Raw genomic sequence first — 15,318 nt, forward strand, 5'->3', positions numbered from 1 at the left:
TTCCAGGTCTTGTATGCATTGTATGACCCTTCTAAATTCCCTCCCTCCTTGCTAACAACTTGTCCATCACAATTAAATATCCATTCGCAAAATCCCACACTTTGAAAGTTATACGAGTTCCATAGATCGAGACAGAAATCCCTCAACAAGCTACCAATAAGTCAAGATGGGTGCCGTTTCCGCCGTTTTCCTCGTCCTGATCACCATTCTCTGTGAGTATGTCACTTCTGTGTCGTATCATCTTGAATCTAATGCAAGAAAGTGCCTCCGGTAGGTGCCTATATTGTGGCAGGCTGCGGAGCCGATCTCTTGATCAATATCTGCTTGACACTGCTCGGGTACGTCTGAGCTTCTCTCTCTCCCTTCCTCCAGCATTTCCGACACAAAAGCGACACCACCTCTAACATGACCCTTGGTCAATAGCTACATCCCAGGCCACATCCACGCCTTCTACCTCGAATACGTCTATTACGAACGCAAAGAGTCGGCCCGCCAAGGCCGCTTCACTGCAACGCGCGCCCCGGGCGTCTACAGCGAAAGGGTGCAGAGTGGTGGTCATGGTTACGGTACTATGGTTCAACCTGTCAACTAAAGGTTGTGCATTCGATGAGCAGAGCACTTTTCGAGTAGTAGTTGGGGGTGCTTCTGGGTCATTAGTTCGGCTCGAGATTGTTACTGCGTAGGAATGATATATATGATGGAGCGTTGGGGTAACTATGGGGGATTTAATGGGAGTATGGAATGGAATATGGGACACCACTTGTATTAGGCTCCGGTTCTACCGAGTAGAGAATCAAATGGTGCACTGAGCATGACACGATTTTCATTGGTAGAGTAAGAAGAAGTAATTTATTCAGTTGCGCAACTTACGATGATTTATCCTCAGCCACGTCACGATACCTTACCCCACAATGCACTAAATTAGCGCATTCAAGACTGTGGCTGTACAGGCTGTGGCTGTGGCTGATCGCGACGTGTTATTAAATAAACTCTTGGTGTTGTCCAGATGTCAACGGAAGATAAATAGGAACAGCTGTGACAGCGACCACATCGCACCCTCCGAAATCCCATGACATAAGGAGAACTTCACGATAAACAATGCACTCAACTATTGTGCGCGGCCAGAATGTATTCGGTTTCTTCACCACCGTTTGCTTCGTCGTCGCAGCCCTGATTGCAGCTTCAGACTTACTCGCGCCCCGGACACCCAAGGCGACTGTAGCAGTCAAGGATCTCCAAGTGTACAAATACTTCCATCCCCCCAATCCCATCTTTGCACAGAAAAACATACTGACTTTTGAACCCTTCAAGTGTACGAGGCCGTCCACACTACTACTCCACCAAAAAGGAAGAGTATGCCATCATCCGCTTCTCTCTCTCCGCCGACCTCTCATCCCTCTTCTCTTGGAACACGAAACAAGTCTTCGTTTACGTATCGGCTTCATGGCCAAATTCTACACTGGGCGATGCTGGAAAGGGAGAGATGGTCAATGAGGCAGTCATCTGGGATACTATTATCACGAATCCTTCAGCAGACCACCTACAGAACATAGGGCCAGCAGCTATGAAGAAGCTAGTGAGGAGCACAAAGGGCAAGACGATCGATCCCTCCAGGTCCGTATACTCATTCTACGCTACGTCAACCTCTTTGCAGACCTAGATGTCTTGCTGACGAGTTTGTATGCAAAACAGAGGCAAACTAGAACTTAAAAATCAGAAGGCAAAGTATCAAATCACATCCCCTGACGGCAAGCTCGCGGAGACGGATAATATGGTGCTGAAGCTGCATTATAATGTGCAGCCGTGGGTGGGGGTCTTGACGTGGACGCCACAAATCGAGTTTGGGAGCTGGAAGAAGGTGAAGGGAGGGATTAGTAAGGCATTCAAATTACCTGCTATAAAGGCAAAGAAGGTGGTAGAAAAGAAAAGCGCTTGATTCAAAAGAATCCCTGCTTTTGTCGATGAGACTTATATGAATTACAGCACTTTCTATTACAAGTACAAGCGGGAAAATAGTGCCGCGAATCTAGAGACAGAGACAACGCTAGGTAGGTCTGAATTGTATAGACCTTCATAAGGGCTTTTGATTATGGCATAGATTGAGGTGACGACCCTGATCTTAGAAGACTAGAGCCATTTCAGGCAAGTGCCTATGCATTTCATATCCAATGACTGCACATAGTATATGTACGTACTCGACTCTCCAACCAAAAGGATTTTGCTAACTCATTATGAGGTCTATACCTGTTGTGGAAATCAACAAGTAGTAATACTTCCTCTTTCTGAGATGAATCAACCAGCTTACTTTTTTCTCGGACATCGCATTTGGCCAATTTTCTTTTCCCTTCCCTACTTTCTTTCACTCTTTAATTAGTTTTTACAAAAGACGACTTTGCTGCTACCTTATGCGCCAACGCCGCCTGCACGATATCAAACACACCCAAATCCACCTTTAGCCTCTCGCGAAACCCAACTGCGTAGCTCTAATGCAGTGAGTGAACCAACGCCGTACGTTGACATCAACTCCCAGCCGCCTGTTGCTGTTCGAATGGCATCTGCGAATGTCAAATCACCGTTTGAGAATATATGGCTTTCTAGGAGTCCGCAAGTCTCTACAAGATGAGTCTTCCCCTTGGAACTGACCGTGGTAAATATATGGGCGCCATGCAGTTGCAATCTGGATTGCGGCTGATCCCACACTACTGCCTGTAGTGTAAATCAAGACCCAATCCTCTTTCTGGACACGCGCGACAGTTATCAAGCTATAACAAGCGGTGACATGCAAATGGCACCATGGCAGCGGCAGCATAGCTCATTGTATTGGGGATTTTCCGGACGTGATTACCAGGGTTCACCACCACGGTTGCAAAAGAACCTCGACACAAAGCCGCTGCTCTGTTCCCAACTTTTAGGTGGCACACTTCGATTCCAATGTTTGTCACTGCGCCTGCGCACTCATTGCCCAGATAGTCATCCGCATCCACGCCTTTGCCCGTGCAAATTTGCACGTCTCTATGGTTCAAGCCTACAGCGCGCACCTCGATCTGAACATGACTCTCAGTGATCTCATTGGGGGCGTACGGTTGTATTATAGCGTGTAGACCAATTTAGTGCCACTAATTTTACCAGCTCTCAGTTCATCCAAGCCTTTGAGCGCACCCTCCAGCCCAGTTCAGTACTATTAACAGTCGGTCTAATTGGTTTAATAATTCCTTTTGCAAAGAGCCCTTGACTCATCTCGAAGAAAGCAGTTGCAAATTCCATCTCATCCGGCTTTTGAGGCACCTCCTGGACCATCCAAATGTACTTCTCGCCAAAGACATCATATCCAAGCGTGAAACGCGGGCCATCGACATTTGGATTCGTCTGCTTGAGGATTTTCTCGTCCGCCGGCCCTGGGACGATGGTTCCGTAGACGGCACCTGGTTCCACGTCACTTATGGCGGCAGCGCAAGTCTCCACGCCCGTGCCCATGCAGTCCCAAGCATACTTGAGCTTGTTTCCGGTGTACGTCTTAATATCGGAGGCGCATGTTGGGGAGTGATAGTCGAATACTGCGTCAGCACCCAGTGACTTGACTAAGCCGAAGTTGTGAGGCGAGGCTGTTGCAATTACGGTCAGCCCTGAGGCTTTGGCGTACTGGATGCCGTAGATTCCTGTTGCAGTACTGGCAGCGCAGATAAGAAGGAATATTGGCTCTTTCGCTGGCGCATTGGGGAAAGGAAGTCCAAGGCATTTATAAAGTCCTTGACCCTAGTTTCCAATTAGCTATTGTACTTCTACACATGAAGTGGAAGGGAGTCAAGCTGTACATACAACCGTCACCACTGAAACGCCCAACGTCGCCGCCTCTTCATTGTTCAAGTTATCCGGGATGTGGAATTGAAGAGCGGCTTTTGCGATTATGTACTCGCCAAAAGCACCGGTTTCATGGTCGGGCTGGCTTCTATGCCGCATATACATATTAGCAAATCTTCTTCTGTCCTTCTCCCTCGTGAAATCGGGCGGAGAGGACTCAACACAACGAGCGAGATGCCTGGGCTGGTCACGTAACGCAACTCACCCCCCATGGACGAATCCTGCGATTCTGTCGCCTTTCTGGGACTTGGTGACCTTGCTACCAACTTCCGCGACGATACCAGCGTAATCGCATCCAACTCTCGATCCTGCATCCGCGGCGCCCCAGTTGATCATCTTCCAGTCTGTAGGGTTGAGGGCCACTGCTTTGACCTCGACAATCACCCACTCATCTCGTATTTTAGGAATCTCCGCGTCGCACACCGCGGTGACCTTTCCCCCGTCGACGACTACAATGGCTCGTGTCTTGGTCATTTTGTCAAATTGATATCTGAGGGATTGTGGATGTGGCTGTGGCTCGAATTAAGCAGAAGATTGGAACATCCGGTGAATCCAGACGCGGAGGCTACTACACATACACGGTTAGATATACCGCCGTTCCAACCTCCAACCTCCGATTGAAGTCCCTATATTAGTTTTTTACTGTCTTTCATTCTTTTTCTCATTCATACTGCTGTTGCTCTGACAGCTATAAGCAGGATACAAGAAATTCTTGCTCCTCGAAAAGAAGTGTCACGTGCCATGTTCCCCTACTTACCACAGATCTCTTTGAGATGGCTGAAAAAACCATATTTTTAGACTTGGAAACCGTAAATATTACCTCTTCTCGCCGATAATATACTACAATATTATACTCTATTTACTCTTCAAACAGTTTAACACTCACTTGAGGCCTCTTTAGCGTCAGTTTTAGAACCTGATGTCCTAAGCAGAGCAATAATGCGCCAAAAATGGTCCAGTATTATGCCCGAGCACTCACTCGCTGCAAGAAGGAAATCGATGAACTGCACTACAAGCATTGTGGTTTCGAAATACGCCCTTGGGCCAATCCCCCATTTATTCAACACAAACACCAAGACGAGGGTGCTGAACGTCTGCTCTCACTTGGGCTTAGCTTCTTCTACAAGGCTACTCAGGAGGTCAACATCAATCCTCGCGTCGAGAGTAATTTGAATCCGGTCCTAGGGGTGAAGCAAGAGTTTCTTACGGACACGCTCTATGAATTTCGTGAGCAGCAACGTCGTGGGAGGATAGTGGAGACGAACTTTACGAGCGATGAAAGTGGCCCGAATCCAGCTTGGGTTTGGTGTCGTACAATCAGAGAGCACAGGAATCACCATCATTGGCATGTCGAGGAAGTGCGGGAATTCGGGTATGTAATGTGGGACCACGAGCGCCTCCTGGGCTGGGGGATATTGAGTATGGATCCTGATGAATTGACGAGCGTCTTGGAAGAAAGGAAGCAGTCTTAACTTCGTTGTGTCTCACTTGCGATAGACAAAAGCCCAAACAGAAGTCTCAGACGGTGATTTGAACGTTTCCGAGAACATGATGACCTTTAGTTGAACACTGGACTAGTATATTCAAAGCGATATACAACCTAAAGAGAAACTCTCTGCTAAATTGACTTGGCCTGCAATCCCCCTATCACCAGGCCCAACTAAAATCGCAATGCATACATAAAACTTTCAACTCTCGTCTCGCGCTACGTAAACAACAGTAAAAGAGGCTTACCTACTTTGTTACTACAGATCTATATAATCAATCACCTGGAAGAATGAGTTGCGTATTCGCATACATAGCATCAAGCCCGAGCCCGCGCCTCTCAGCCAAGTTAAGCGTCTGTTGCGTAGCCCGAAGAGACGCATCCTGGCTTCGTCACGAGAAGGGCTAGCTAATAATATGTTGTCACCAATACGACAATAGAAATTCCAAATTGCTTGAGTGAATCGTTGGGGCGCGAGATAGGAGAGATAAACCAGCCCAGCACTCGTATATTAGCAGCTAGAGGGTGAGATGGTCCGATACTCCGTGAATGATGTTAGGTTACGGTGAGGAAGGACAATTTGAGGGCGTTACATGTATGGATTGCGTATAGTATAACGATTGATACGAATACAAATACAAATTCTAATAAAGCTTTTTCTGGAAATAGACTGATATTCTTAGGGTGAATGAAAGGAAGACGGTTTAGATAGACGAATATCACCTGAGATGATTCCTTAACGCTGACTTGAACTGTCCTGAGTTCTGGCTCGCGTAGAATAGACTTTGACTTATTTCAGAGTACAGCTCTTTGAAATGCTCGAGTTTTAGCCGCTTGTATATTGATATAAAATTGTGCTTTACATTTGTTTGCATTGTGATGGTGTGCTTTGCAATACGGTCTTGAACACAACATCCGCCAGAGCAAACACTCTCAATACTCAAATATAAACATCACCTCCCGTTTTAATACACTATAGCGCTTAGCAAGGCCACTTGCCGCGTTGCGCGGCTCTGCTATCTTGAAACGTGTATCTGGACGGTTCGACTTCAAAGAAGGCAAAGGCGTGCCGCTGAAGAATACATTACATTAAATGTGACTAACCTATTTTCATTGACATTGACGGCATCTCTCCAATGGGAAAGCTTGTGAGCTTTTTGAGATGTATATTCTTTCAAGCCCTGTACAGTACTATAAGGACTTTCGACAAGCAACCGATAAGATGCCGTGCCGTTACAGATCGAGAACAGGTTCTCTCGGGGAGATAGGCACGGAGATAGTCACCTCGCCCGCGCGCGAGCAGGGTATATCGGCATTTCAATTCGCGCAACTCCACAACGAGAGGCGTCCCGACGGTCCCGCTATGATTGATACCTTCGCTTGCGTGAATTATCGGAACATTGTTGTTGGAGGTGACGTTGGTAAGTGGAGTGGATAGTTTATAATCAAAGAGGCAAATTAAATATTTGGGTAAAATGCCGCACGAGCTATGTGTGGTCCTTATGTGGACCGGTACTGTACTCCGTATGGAAGTAGAGAGGGAAGGGGTGTCGAATGGACGGATTAAATAATGCAGATATTTACAGTACAGTACAGTACCGCATCCTCGAGTTTTCTTGGATGTTTCTTTGGCCTGGTACTTCGTAGCTTGAGGGTGGTGTGGGTGTTCGTTCGTGTATGCCGCGTGCATGCAGTCATACAAGTACAACAACCTTCATCGCATTCCCGATCGGCCCTTTGGAAATGTTTTTTCTAGCGATGCAATGACAAGGCCATGACTGGGTTGAGTGGACATTTTGAGCCTCTTCTTCGGCCTAACTCGTGTTTGATGGAGGTTGTCGGCAGTACTATGTACTATGTACTTGTACTTGTACTCAATAGTATCCCACGTGATAATTATACTAAATATCATCTGATTCAGAGTTTGAACGCTGCACTAGTGGGATAGTAAATGCGGAGGGAGTGACGCTTGTTCCACGAATCACGGCAATGCCGGGGGACTTTCGGTAGTGCTCAGATATCTCAAGACCCAGACCACACGTGGGATCATCGATCTACCTGCTCCATATGGAAATGTTAGGCGAGTGTCAAAAAGAAGGTTCTGCTTCTATCAAAGCTTCGTTTCTTCTAAACTTCCAAGCAAGGTTGTATTATTTGCAATACCTTTGTTCATTAGTAACGGATGGCTATATCATTGTGCCTGGAGTGACAGTTCTTGCTATCTGCCGATCACCTATAAAAGCACCCGTCCTATACATCCCCATTCCCTAGTATTACTTGTTATGATGTCTATTCTTAGAATGTTCTGCATAGCACGGGAAAGACTTGGCAGTCGGTCGCTTAAAAGACTCCCAGGTGTGTATCGTAACTTCACCAATGAAAAGAGACCCCATGGCCCAGGGACGTGCCTCTTCACCTTACTCCGTACGAAGTAGTTTGACGTTGTTCGGTAGGTGAACTTAGTAGAAATCATCCAGGGTACCGCTCCCGAGGATTGGAGTCCGTGGTGACGCTGTCCTGCATGGCAACTCCATGGCAGCCAGGAATGGGGTAGCATTGGTGTTACATACAGTACGGAGGTACTCCGTAGGAAGCCTATGCTGGTCCACCGAGTATGCGTGACGGTCCCCTGTGCAATTTAGATTAAACTGATTCACCCCCTGAGCATTGGAGGAGGGGAAGAAGCGCCCGAACCATCGAAGAGATACGATACAGTATGTAACAGTGCGGGGAGATGTCATATTTGCTATAAAGACAAGAGATGGAAATCAATAAATGGGTGCGAAACCGCCATGTCTGATTTCTAGACCCACGCTGGCTGTCTATGACTCGAGAGCGAGGTATTCTTCGACTAGTCTGACTAGCTTCACAGCGAGTATTTCACCTGGAGGTACGTACTCCGTACTAGGCGGGCGAGTGGACTCGGTCGGGATGTAACGGTGTTCAATGCGGCGGTAGTGAAGTAAATAGTCGTAAATAGTGGCACGTCGTAAATGCTGCCATCCCAGTGCGGCATGTTTCCGGTACTTGAAGCTCTCTCCCGGCGTCTTCGGCAAGCTCCTCCGGCAACCCATTGTTGCCAAGAAGCAAGGATTCCCGCGAAGATGCCACAATGGAGCCCAAGCTTTTCCATAATTAATGGTATTTTCTGCAGCACATGCGCTTGTTCCTGCAGTGAGGAGGCACGGTGATCCAGAAGAGGGACCAGGGAAGGGCCACCCTTGTCCGGTACTCCGTAAATATATTTCTCATCTGTACTCCGTACAGTAACTCTGCAAGCGGCACATGGTGACATGGATGAAAATAGAAAGAATACGGAGTAGAAAAGGAGAAGCCACCTACTACAGGGGGTGAAACTGATAAGAGAGCAATGGCTCCTACAGTATTATGTCGACACTTCAATAACAAGAGTTTGCTTGGATTTCACTGATTTGACGTGAACCTCTGATACTAATCCCGGAAGCAGAATGGTAATCTATAGCAGACATGCAGTTGCTTATGGTTTCGGAGAACCTCTCTTTCGGGTTCGTTGGCAATACACACTACTGTATTACTAATCATACCTACTAATAAGTGACCTTGAATCAAAGACCCACGGACCGCATACTAAATCATCTGATACTAGAAATGTGCAACGCTGTACTCCATATCGCTGCACTGTCGCGTAAATCCCATGTCCTCGATGACCGTTTTATTTACGTCATGTCGATCTGAAGGGAAAGTAGGGGAAGATCGCAAAAGATTTAGGTGTGGGGCTGATGTCTTCATTCATCCAAGCCGAATAATAATCTCAAACCCGTATTATAGACATGTTAACTGAAACTTCGCATATAGTTGTTAATATCAATCTGAAGTTGCACATGTGACAGGTCTAGGCATACTTCGTGACTGTCACAGTTCCCGGCATCTTGGTTGGTGATATAAAGGGTCACAGACTCAATAATACGCGTTCAAAAATCTTAGACTTTGGAGCTCGCCCCTTCTCCTTCTGCATGATCTACCGGGAGCTAGTAGACCGCGGAGACCATTGATAGAAGGCTAGTAGATAGTGAGTTTCTAAAGGGTATAGTCGTCTTCGGAGCTCGTCCCGTTTCCAGTCTGGCGGAATTCCATCACTTGCAGAGGCCCAGCCGCGACCGTGTCACTACGTGTTGGTACTACTACGTTGAAATTATGTGGCAAAGTTAGTCGGTATAATCCGATTACGACCGGCAAATTTAAAATTTCATGCTACCATGATAAATCTAGAATGCCTATTAGACTTCATGAGGCGTTGTAACAGGAGTTTTATGTGTATTCTACGAGTATACAGTAGTGAGAGAAGGGGAGGGGGGTTGCGAGCTCGCGAACGAACCCCTCCTTTGTACAATCAATAGCTTTCTAGCTCTCACCATTCTACATCGTCGCTACTCGTACGCCACGAATTATTTCAATGCCCGTCAAATCACTACTCCGTAGGGACTGCCAAAGTCGGAGACTGAACCTGCACCCCAACAAGGCCAGAGGATGATAGCCCAGAACATTTCCACGAGGTGCGCACGATAACTTCATTACCATCCCATGCAGGACGAGCCCTGCTTGTACGAGTGTTCGGACGCGCTTTAGCGGCGGGCGTCGCTTTGAAATGTCGCAAGTTCAGGGTCGGTGTCGGTATCGGTACTACTGTATACTGTAGCCCCCCCCCCCCCCCCTGTCGCGACTATTACCTTACCATGGTCCATCATCCGTGGCCCGCAAGAACGCCGTAATTAGCGGGAAACGTATCACCGGGTCTTTGGGTACAGACTACAGGTAGTGTGTGACCTAAATAATACCTACTTCTACAGTATCACGCATATTACACTTGTGCGGAGCTTCAAACTTAATCATAGTATAATATCGTAAATTTATCTTCAGAAGAACCCATGCCATAGACGGCCGGAAGCACAACAACAAGCAGTGTGAATTATAAATTAACTTACGACAATTAGTACCCAACCCACCCACACATACATGTACCGCGTGGAATAATCGTTCTCAAAATAGCTTCATCTTCACACCCTCTTCAACTTTCATCATAATAAGCACCGAGCCGCCCCTTCTATAACAAGATTCTGGACAATCAGCATTCATTAATGAGAATTAATTCCCTTACCGCGCCAGCCATGCGATGCGATGCGGCGCACACGCCTTAGGAAGCTTGGTGCATCTTCTGGCACCTTGAAGCGCCGCCCCCTTTACCCCACAAGTTCGAATCGGTACTCCGTAGACGACAACCAGGAATGACAGGATTAAAGCTGGCTGCTGGGCCGCATCTAGTGCCTGTCCACCTCGTGGCCGGAACGCCCTGTTGGCGGGCGGGTCCATTTTGCTCTTTGAGCGGCTACCTACCTACGTAAACTCACGGCCCTTGTCCGCCATGTCAAAGATCTACCCCTTTAGGAATAGAATACTAAGACCGCTGGTGCATCATGGTACGAGCAGTAGTAGTAGTATAGTAGTAGTAGCAGTAGCAGTAGTAGTAGCAATAGCAGTAGCAGTAGCAGTAGTCAGATAAGGCTGTGCGTTGCGTTGCACTCGAACGTCTAGTATCGGTAGCAGGACTGAGTCTAAGACTCCAAGAGCCATTGCACTACGGAGGTATTCCGTGTCATACCCTATCCTATCCTATCTGTAGATTTGCTTTATAGTAGTTCTCTCTCACGATCCCAAGTGTACGGTCTCTGTTTCCTCCTCCTTCTTCTCTTTTGCATACCCATTACCCAACACGCGGCACTACCAACAACAAGTCCCAAACATCCCCTGGCTCCGGATTCCACGACAACCTGCATCGTCCTTCACACCCTGCTGCACGAGCAAGGGCTAAATATCCTTGAAGATATCCGTCGTGACGCCTGCATGTACTGTACTTACCAGCCGTGTCCGTAAGGAAATTGGTCTTGCACGAGCTTCCGCTTCCAGAACTTTGGGTATGGCTGGATTTATCGACACCGCATGAGAGCCAACATTTCGAGTCTCCAGCGCCAACTGTTGTAAACTTCCTAGCAACTTGTGTTCGTCCCCTTCTGATAACTTGGTGGGAGTTCTTACCGCCCACTCCTTTTCGGAATTACCTCGCGAATCAGGACTCACGGCACTTCATTGCGACTGCCGCTTGGAAACTTATTATATGCACAACAGAGAAAACTGCTGAAAACCACCGAAAGCCACCAACCGTCTGAGAACCGACTCCAGTTTTTTTGAAATAGACGGCCAGAATCAGAGCCGTGCCAGAGAAAACCATACGCTTTTTTCATGAGTCGAGCAGTACGGTCCCGTAACTGAGATAGGTCCATAAGCCCCGAATATGACCCAGATATACACCAGACCATTTATTCCCTCCCTGCACGAGCAAGATTCAAAGTACGAGAAGCAACAGGTTGCTTACTTTCAGCGGGAAGCTCAGGACCCCAACGCTTATTCAGCTCACGCGATAAAGGACCACGAAAGAAATAATTGGAACGGTTCGCAGTCTCGTTCCCAAATGTCTGACCATAGCCAAGGACATCGTGGCATCCAACAAGCGAAAGTTGGCGATATGTATCCAAGTCACCCAGAACGTAGTCAGAAACCTACCCGAGAACAACTGCCCTCATTAAGCAGTCTATTTGGCTCTACACCACATCAAAACAGACCAGCTCAATCTCCATATTCGGATCACCATAGTCCTATCTTCCCACCGTCAGTTCATGATGGTAGACATCCCCCAACGCCGATTCACCAAGATCGTCCCTTTGACGGATCCTACTTTCAACACCCTCAGCAACTTCCATTCAACTCTAGACCAGACCAAGTCGAGAGGTTAGGGATTCCTCCCCCTCCTCCTCCTCGCCCCACTGCGACTGGAATGAGACCGGAATCGCCTCGATACGACTCGCGATTTGGTCCAGTTGAAGTTTCTAGAAGCCAGGCCCAGCCTTCTGGGAATGCTTGGTCTCCACGCCCACAATCTAGTCGCAATGATTACTTTCCAAGAGACACGTCGTCGTCGTTCAGAACCCACTCCGAGCACGCACGCCCAGCGCACAGACCTGAAGCTGAACCCAGACAACATTACCGTGAAGCACCCCACAGCACACCTGTGACCCCAATCTTTCCTCCTACACCTGCGAGTACAGTTGTGGGTGATGTGACAACCCTGAAGGATGGCCTAGGGCCAAAGATCTGGACAGGAACGCAGTTTCTACCTCGTTTTGTTCGACAAGCGGAGGTTTCTGGTGAAGGAATGTGTTATTTTTATGATGATGGTACACACTGCAAAACTGTTATCGATGGTGAGGTAGTCAATGCTCATTGGGGCGTCACAAAGGCTGGAAAGCCTAGAAAGAGGTTGGCGATTGCCTGCATTACTTGCAGAGAGAAAAAGATCAAGTGCGACCCTGATTTTCCTCGGTGCGTTCAATGCGAGAAATTCGGCAGGATTTGCAAGTTCAAAAATGCGTAAGTATATACTGTTCTCGAAGCTTCAAGTAGTCCATGCACATAAGCTTTTCGGCTACAAAAGCATGGGTCGGGAGTTCACGTTTGCTAATAATGGGTTGAATAGGCCTCGAGGTGGGCAAGGATCGCCAGATACACCGCCAGCTGAATTAGAAGATATTGGTTCAAGGCCTACCTCATCTTCACGAACGGATCCAGAGTCGTTCAAAGTTGGGAAGCGGGAGAGCAGTGAGTCTGTCTCTCCAAGGCAGATTTTACGACGAGCAACTCCCGACTCGGAGATGCATCATACAAAGCGTCAACGCATTGGGTACAATGACTTCACCCCGGTTGCGTCAGAACATTCGCCCCGACTCTCAACCCAGGAGGTGGGTTCGCCAGCTACAGTCTGGGCTGAGCCCGTCCCCACCACAACTTTCGATCACAGCCTCCTCCGGGAGTGGCAAGTCAATCCGTTTGCTGCCAACCCAGAAACTGTCCGCGAGATTATCGACCTTTTGTTCAAGAGTGGGCCAGAAACAGCAGCAGCAATGTTTCCACAGCAAGCTTTCACATCGTGGTTTCTCTCAGCAAGAGTGCTGTCGCTAGACGATCTAATGCTAATTTACAGTGCTCTCGCGTTCGGCTCTATATTTTCTGTAAGGCAAGAACATAAAGCTCTTGGTGCTAGATATGCATCCATCTCTCGATACGCTTGCGACAACCGCCGATTTAGCATTCAGCTCGTTCAGTCACGTCTATTGCTCTCGTTATATTATTTTGCGGTCAACAACCTGAACGATGCTTGGGATTTTTGCGGTGCGGCCGCGAGAGCAGCGAGTGGATTGAAGTTGAATGTGGAAATTGAGAAAAGTGACGATGCCTTACTCCAGAGCTTCCCCTATGGTCTCAACCGTCACGGCTATGCCGAATGCCGGAGACGGACATTCTGGAGCTGCTACCTCGTTGATCGCTTGAACGGATTCTGCTCTGGCTATATCAGCATGCTTCACGCAGACGATGTCTTCCTACGACTTCCCTGTGACGCCAATAGTTTCGAGGCTCAAGCCGAAGTCCAGAATCCGTTCTTTGACCCTACAACTCCTCCAATTCAAAATATCAACTGGACAGTCGGATCAATAGCCTACTTGATCAATGTTGCTACGATATGGGGGGACGTTATGGCAAATATTTACCGAAGCTCCCAGCGGCCATCTACATTGGGGTCGAATTCATTCAGCACATTCTACGAGGAAGCAAGTCAACGATTACAGGTCTGGAACGACACCTTGCCTAGTTGCTATGCTTTTTCACCGGAAAATCTGAAGAGAGCGGCAGATAACGGAAAAGTTGGCATATTCATGACAATGCACACTGTGTACCACATGACAGTGATGAAATTATGCCGCTATACTTGGCAATCTGACCTCAGCAGCGCGCAACTCGTCCGTCGCGTCTCTCTTGCCCGACATCACGCGGAGACTGTCCTGTCTTCGGTAGACGCACTGGCAGCTCATCGTACCTCGCCGCATACGCTTTCAAATGGACAGAGCGTGACTGCCGCAAGTTGTTCATCGCCCTTTGTCGGATGCTCTATTATCTCTGCAATCGACATTCTGACAGCCAAAGTCCCATTAGCAACTGTCTCAACTCGCCTCGCATCCTTCAGCGGCGCACAAGCTGTTCTTGCCGAGCTCGCCCATTTTTGGCACAGCGCCAAGAACCAACAAGCTCTTGTGTTCGAACGGGTCCAGGATTTGACGGAGCTTACAACGGGTCGAGAAGTGCAGGGGGCCTTAGCGTCTAAGTCCGGCAATCTTGGAGTTGCAAGTAAGGAGGCAGGAGAAGAAATATTCCGGATGAAACAGGCGATTGAAAAGATTTTCTCGAAGGACTACGACTGTATTTACGCATAAATCACGGCACTTGGATTGTACACACGATTTACGATGGAATGACCATGCGAAAGATAATAATGCCTTGCACCTTGTAATTTACTTTGAAGAATACGACCTGTACTATACATAGCGATCAAAACAAACATAATACTACATATAAATCTATGATGATGTCCTTACAATTAGTTGTGATTTCAGAAGAAGAAAGTTAGTTTTCTCAAGAATCAAACTGCCGACCCAAGAAACCAGGAACTACCATGCCGTTATGAGGGTTTCGGTAGACAGCCTCCGGGCCTCCATCCCGCCCATACCCCGCCACAGTCATGTTCGTCGGCTATTGAGCGATGATTGTCACTGGGCTACGCCTAGTCTCGCGATACTCCGTTACAAATCGAGAGGAAGTGGGCTATCTAGACGAGAATAACGCCCGCGATCAGACGGGACTTGAGATCAATCCGATCAGCGACAGGACAGCTGGCTAGGTTGACATGGTAGATGCGGTGTCTCAAAGTAGCAGATTATGGGCGTACTAGTAGGCCAACTACCGTAAGCTTCCTTCAGGATCGACTCGTATAGGTAAGTAATTTACATGTAAAATGAAAACAATAATTTAGGAATTCTGAAGCGAGAAGCGAGTAC

The 15,318-nt window shown here is 47.8% G+C and overlaps 4 protein-coding genes across 4 annotated transcripts; 3 read left to right on the forward strand and 1 right to left on the reverse strand.

The window, feature by feature from the left end:
- Window positions 1-166: 166 nt before the first annotated feature.
- On the forward strand, window positions 167-592 carry pmp3_0 (Plasma membrane proteolipid; the record flags this gene model as incomplete). Its single annotated transcript, XM_031151042.1, has 3 exons — window positions 167-212; window positions 263-338; window positions 424-592. The coding sequence occupies 3 exons, from the start codon at window positions 167-169 to the stop codon at window positions 590-592; spliced, it is 291 nt and encodes a 96-aa protein (XP_031003995.1).
- Window positions 593-1,098: 506 nt separating this feature from the next.
- Window positions 1,099-1,936, forward strand: SPC3 (Microsomal signal peptidase subunit; the record flags this gene model as incomplete). The annotated part of the gene is made up of 3 exons (XM_031151043.1): window positions 1,099-1,241; window positions 1,312-1,614; window positions 1,693-1,936. 3 exons carry the CDS (start codon window positions 1,099-1,101, stop codon window positions 1,934-1,936), a joined length of 690 nt encoding a protein of 229 aa, XP_031003994.1.
- Window positions 1,937-3,132: 1,196 nt separating this feature from the next.
- TOXD_0 (Protein TOXD) lies at window positions 3,133-4,368 on the reverse strand (the record flags this gene model as incomplete). Its single annotated transcript, XM_031151044.1, has 3 exons — window positions 3,133-3,753; window positions 3,817-3,946; window positions 4,064-4,368. Coding segments are annotated over 3 exons (1,056 nt in total), but the record flags the coding sequence as incomplete, so codon positions are not given.
- A 7,301-nt stretch (window positions 4,369-11,669) lies between these two features.
- On the forward strand, window positions 11,670-14,697 carry SPCC757.04 (putative transcriptional regulatory protein; the record flags this gene model as incomplete). The annotated part of the gene is made up of 2 exons (XM_031151045.1): window positions 11,670-12,802; window positions 12,909-14,697. 2 exons carry the CDS (start codon window positions 11,670-11,672, stop codon window positions 14,695-14,697), a joined length of 2,922 nt encoding a protein of 973 aa, XP_031003992.1.
- Window positions 14,698-15,318: the final 621 nt, after the last annotated feature.

The sequence above is a fragment of the Lachnellula hyalina genome, assembly GCF_007821495.1.
Source record: "Lachnellula hyalina strain CBS 185.66 chromosome Unknown contig00103, whole genome shotgun sequence".
Lineage (NCBI taxonomy): Eukaryota > Fungi > Ascomycota > Leotiomycetes > Helotiales > Lachnaceae > Lachnellula > Lachnellula hyalina.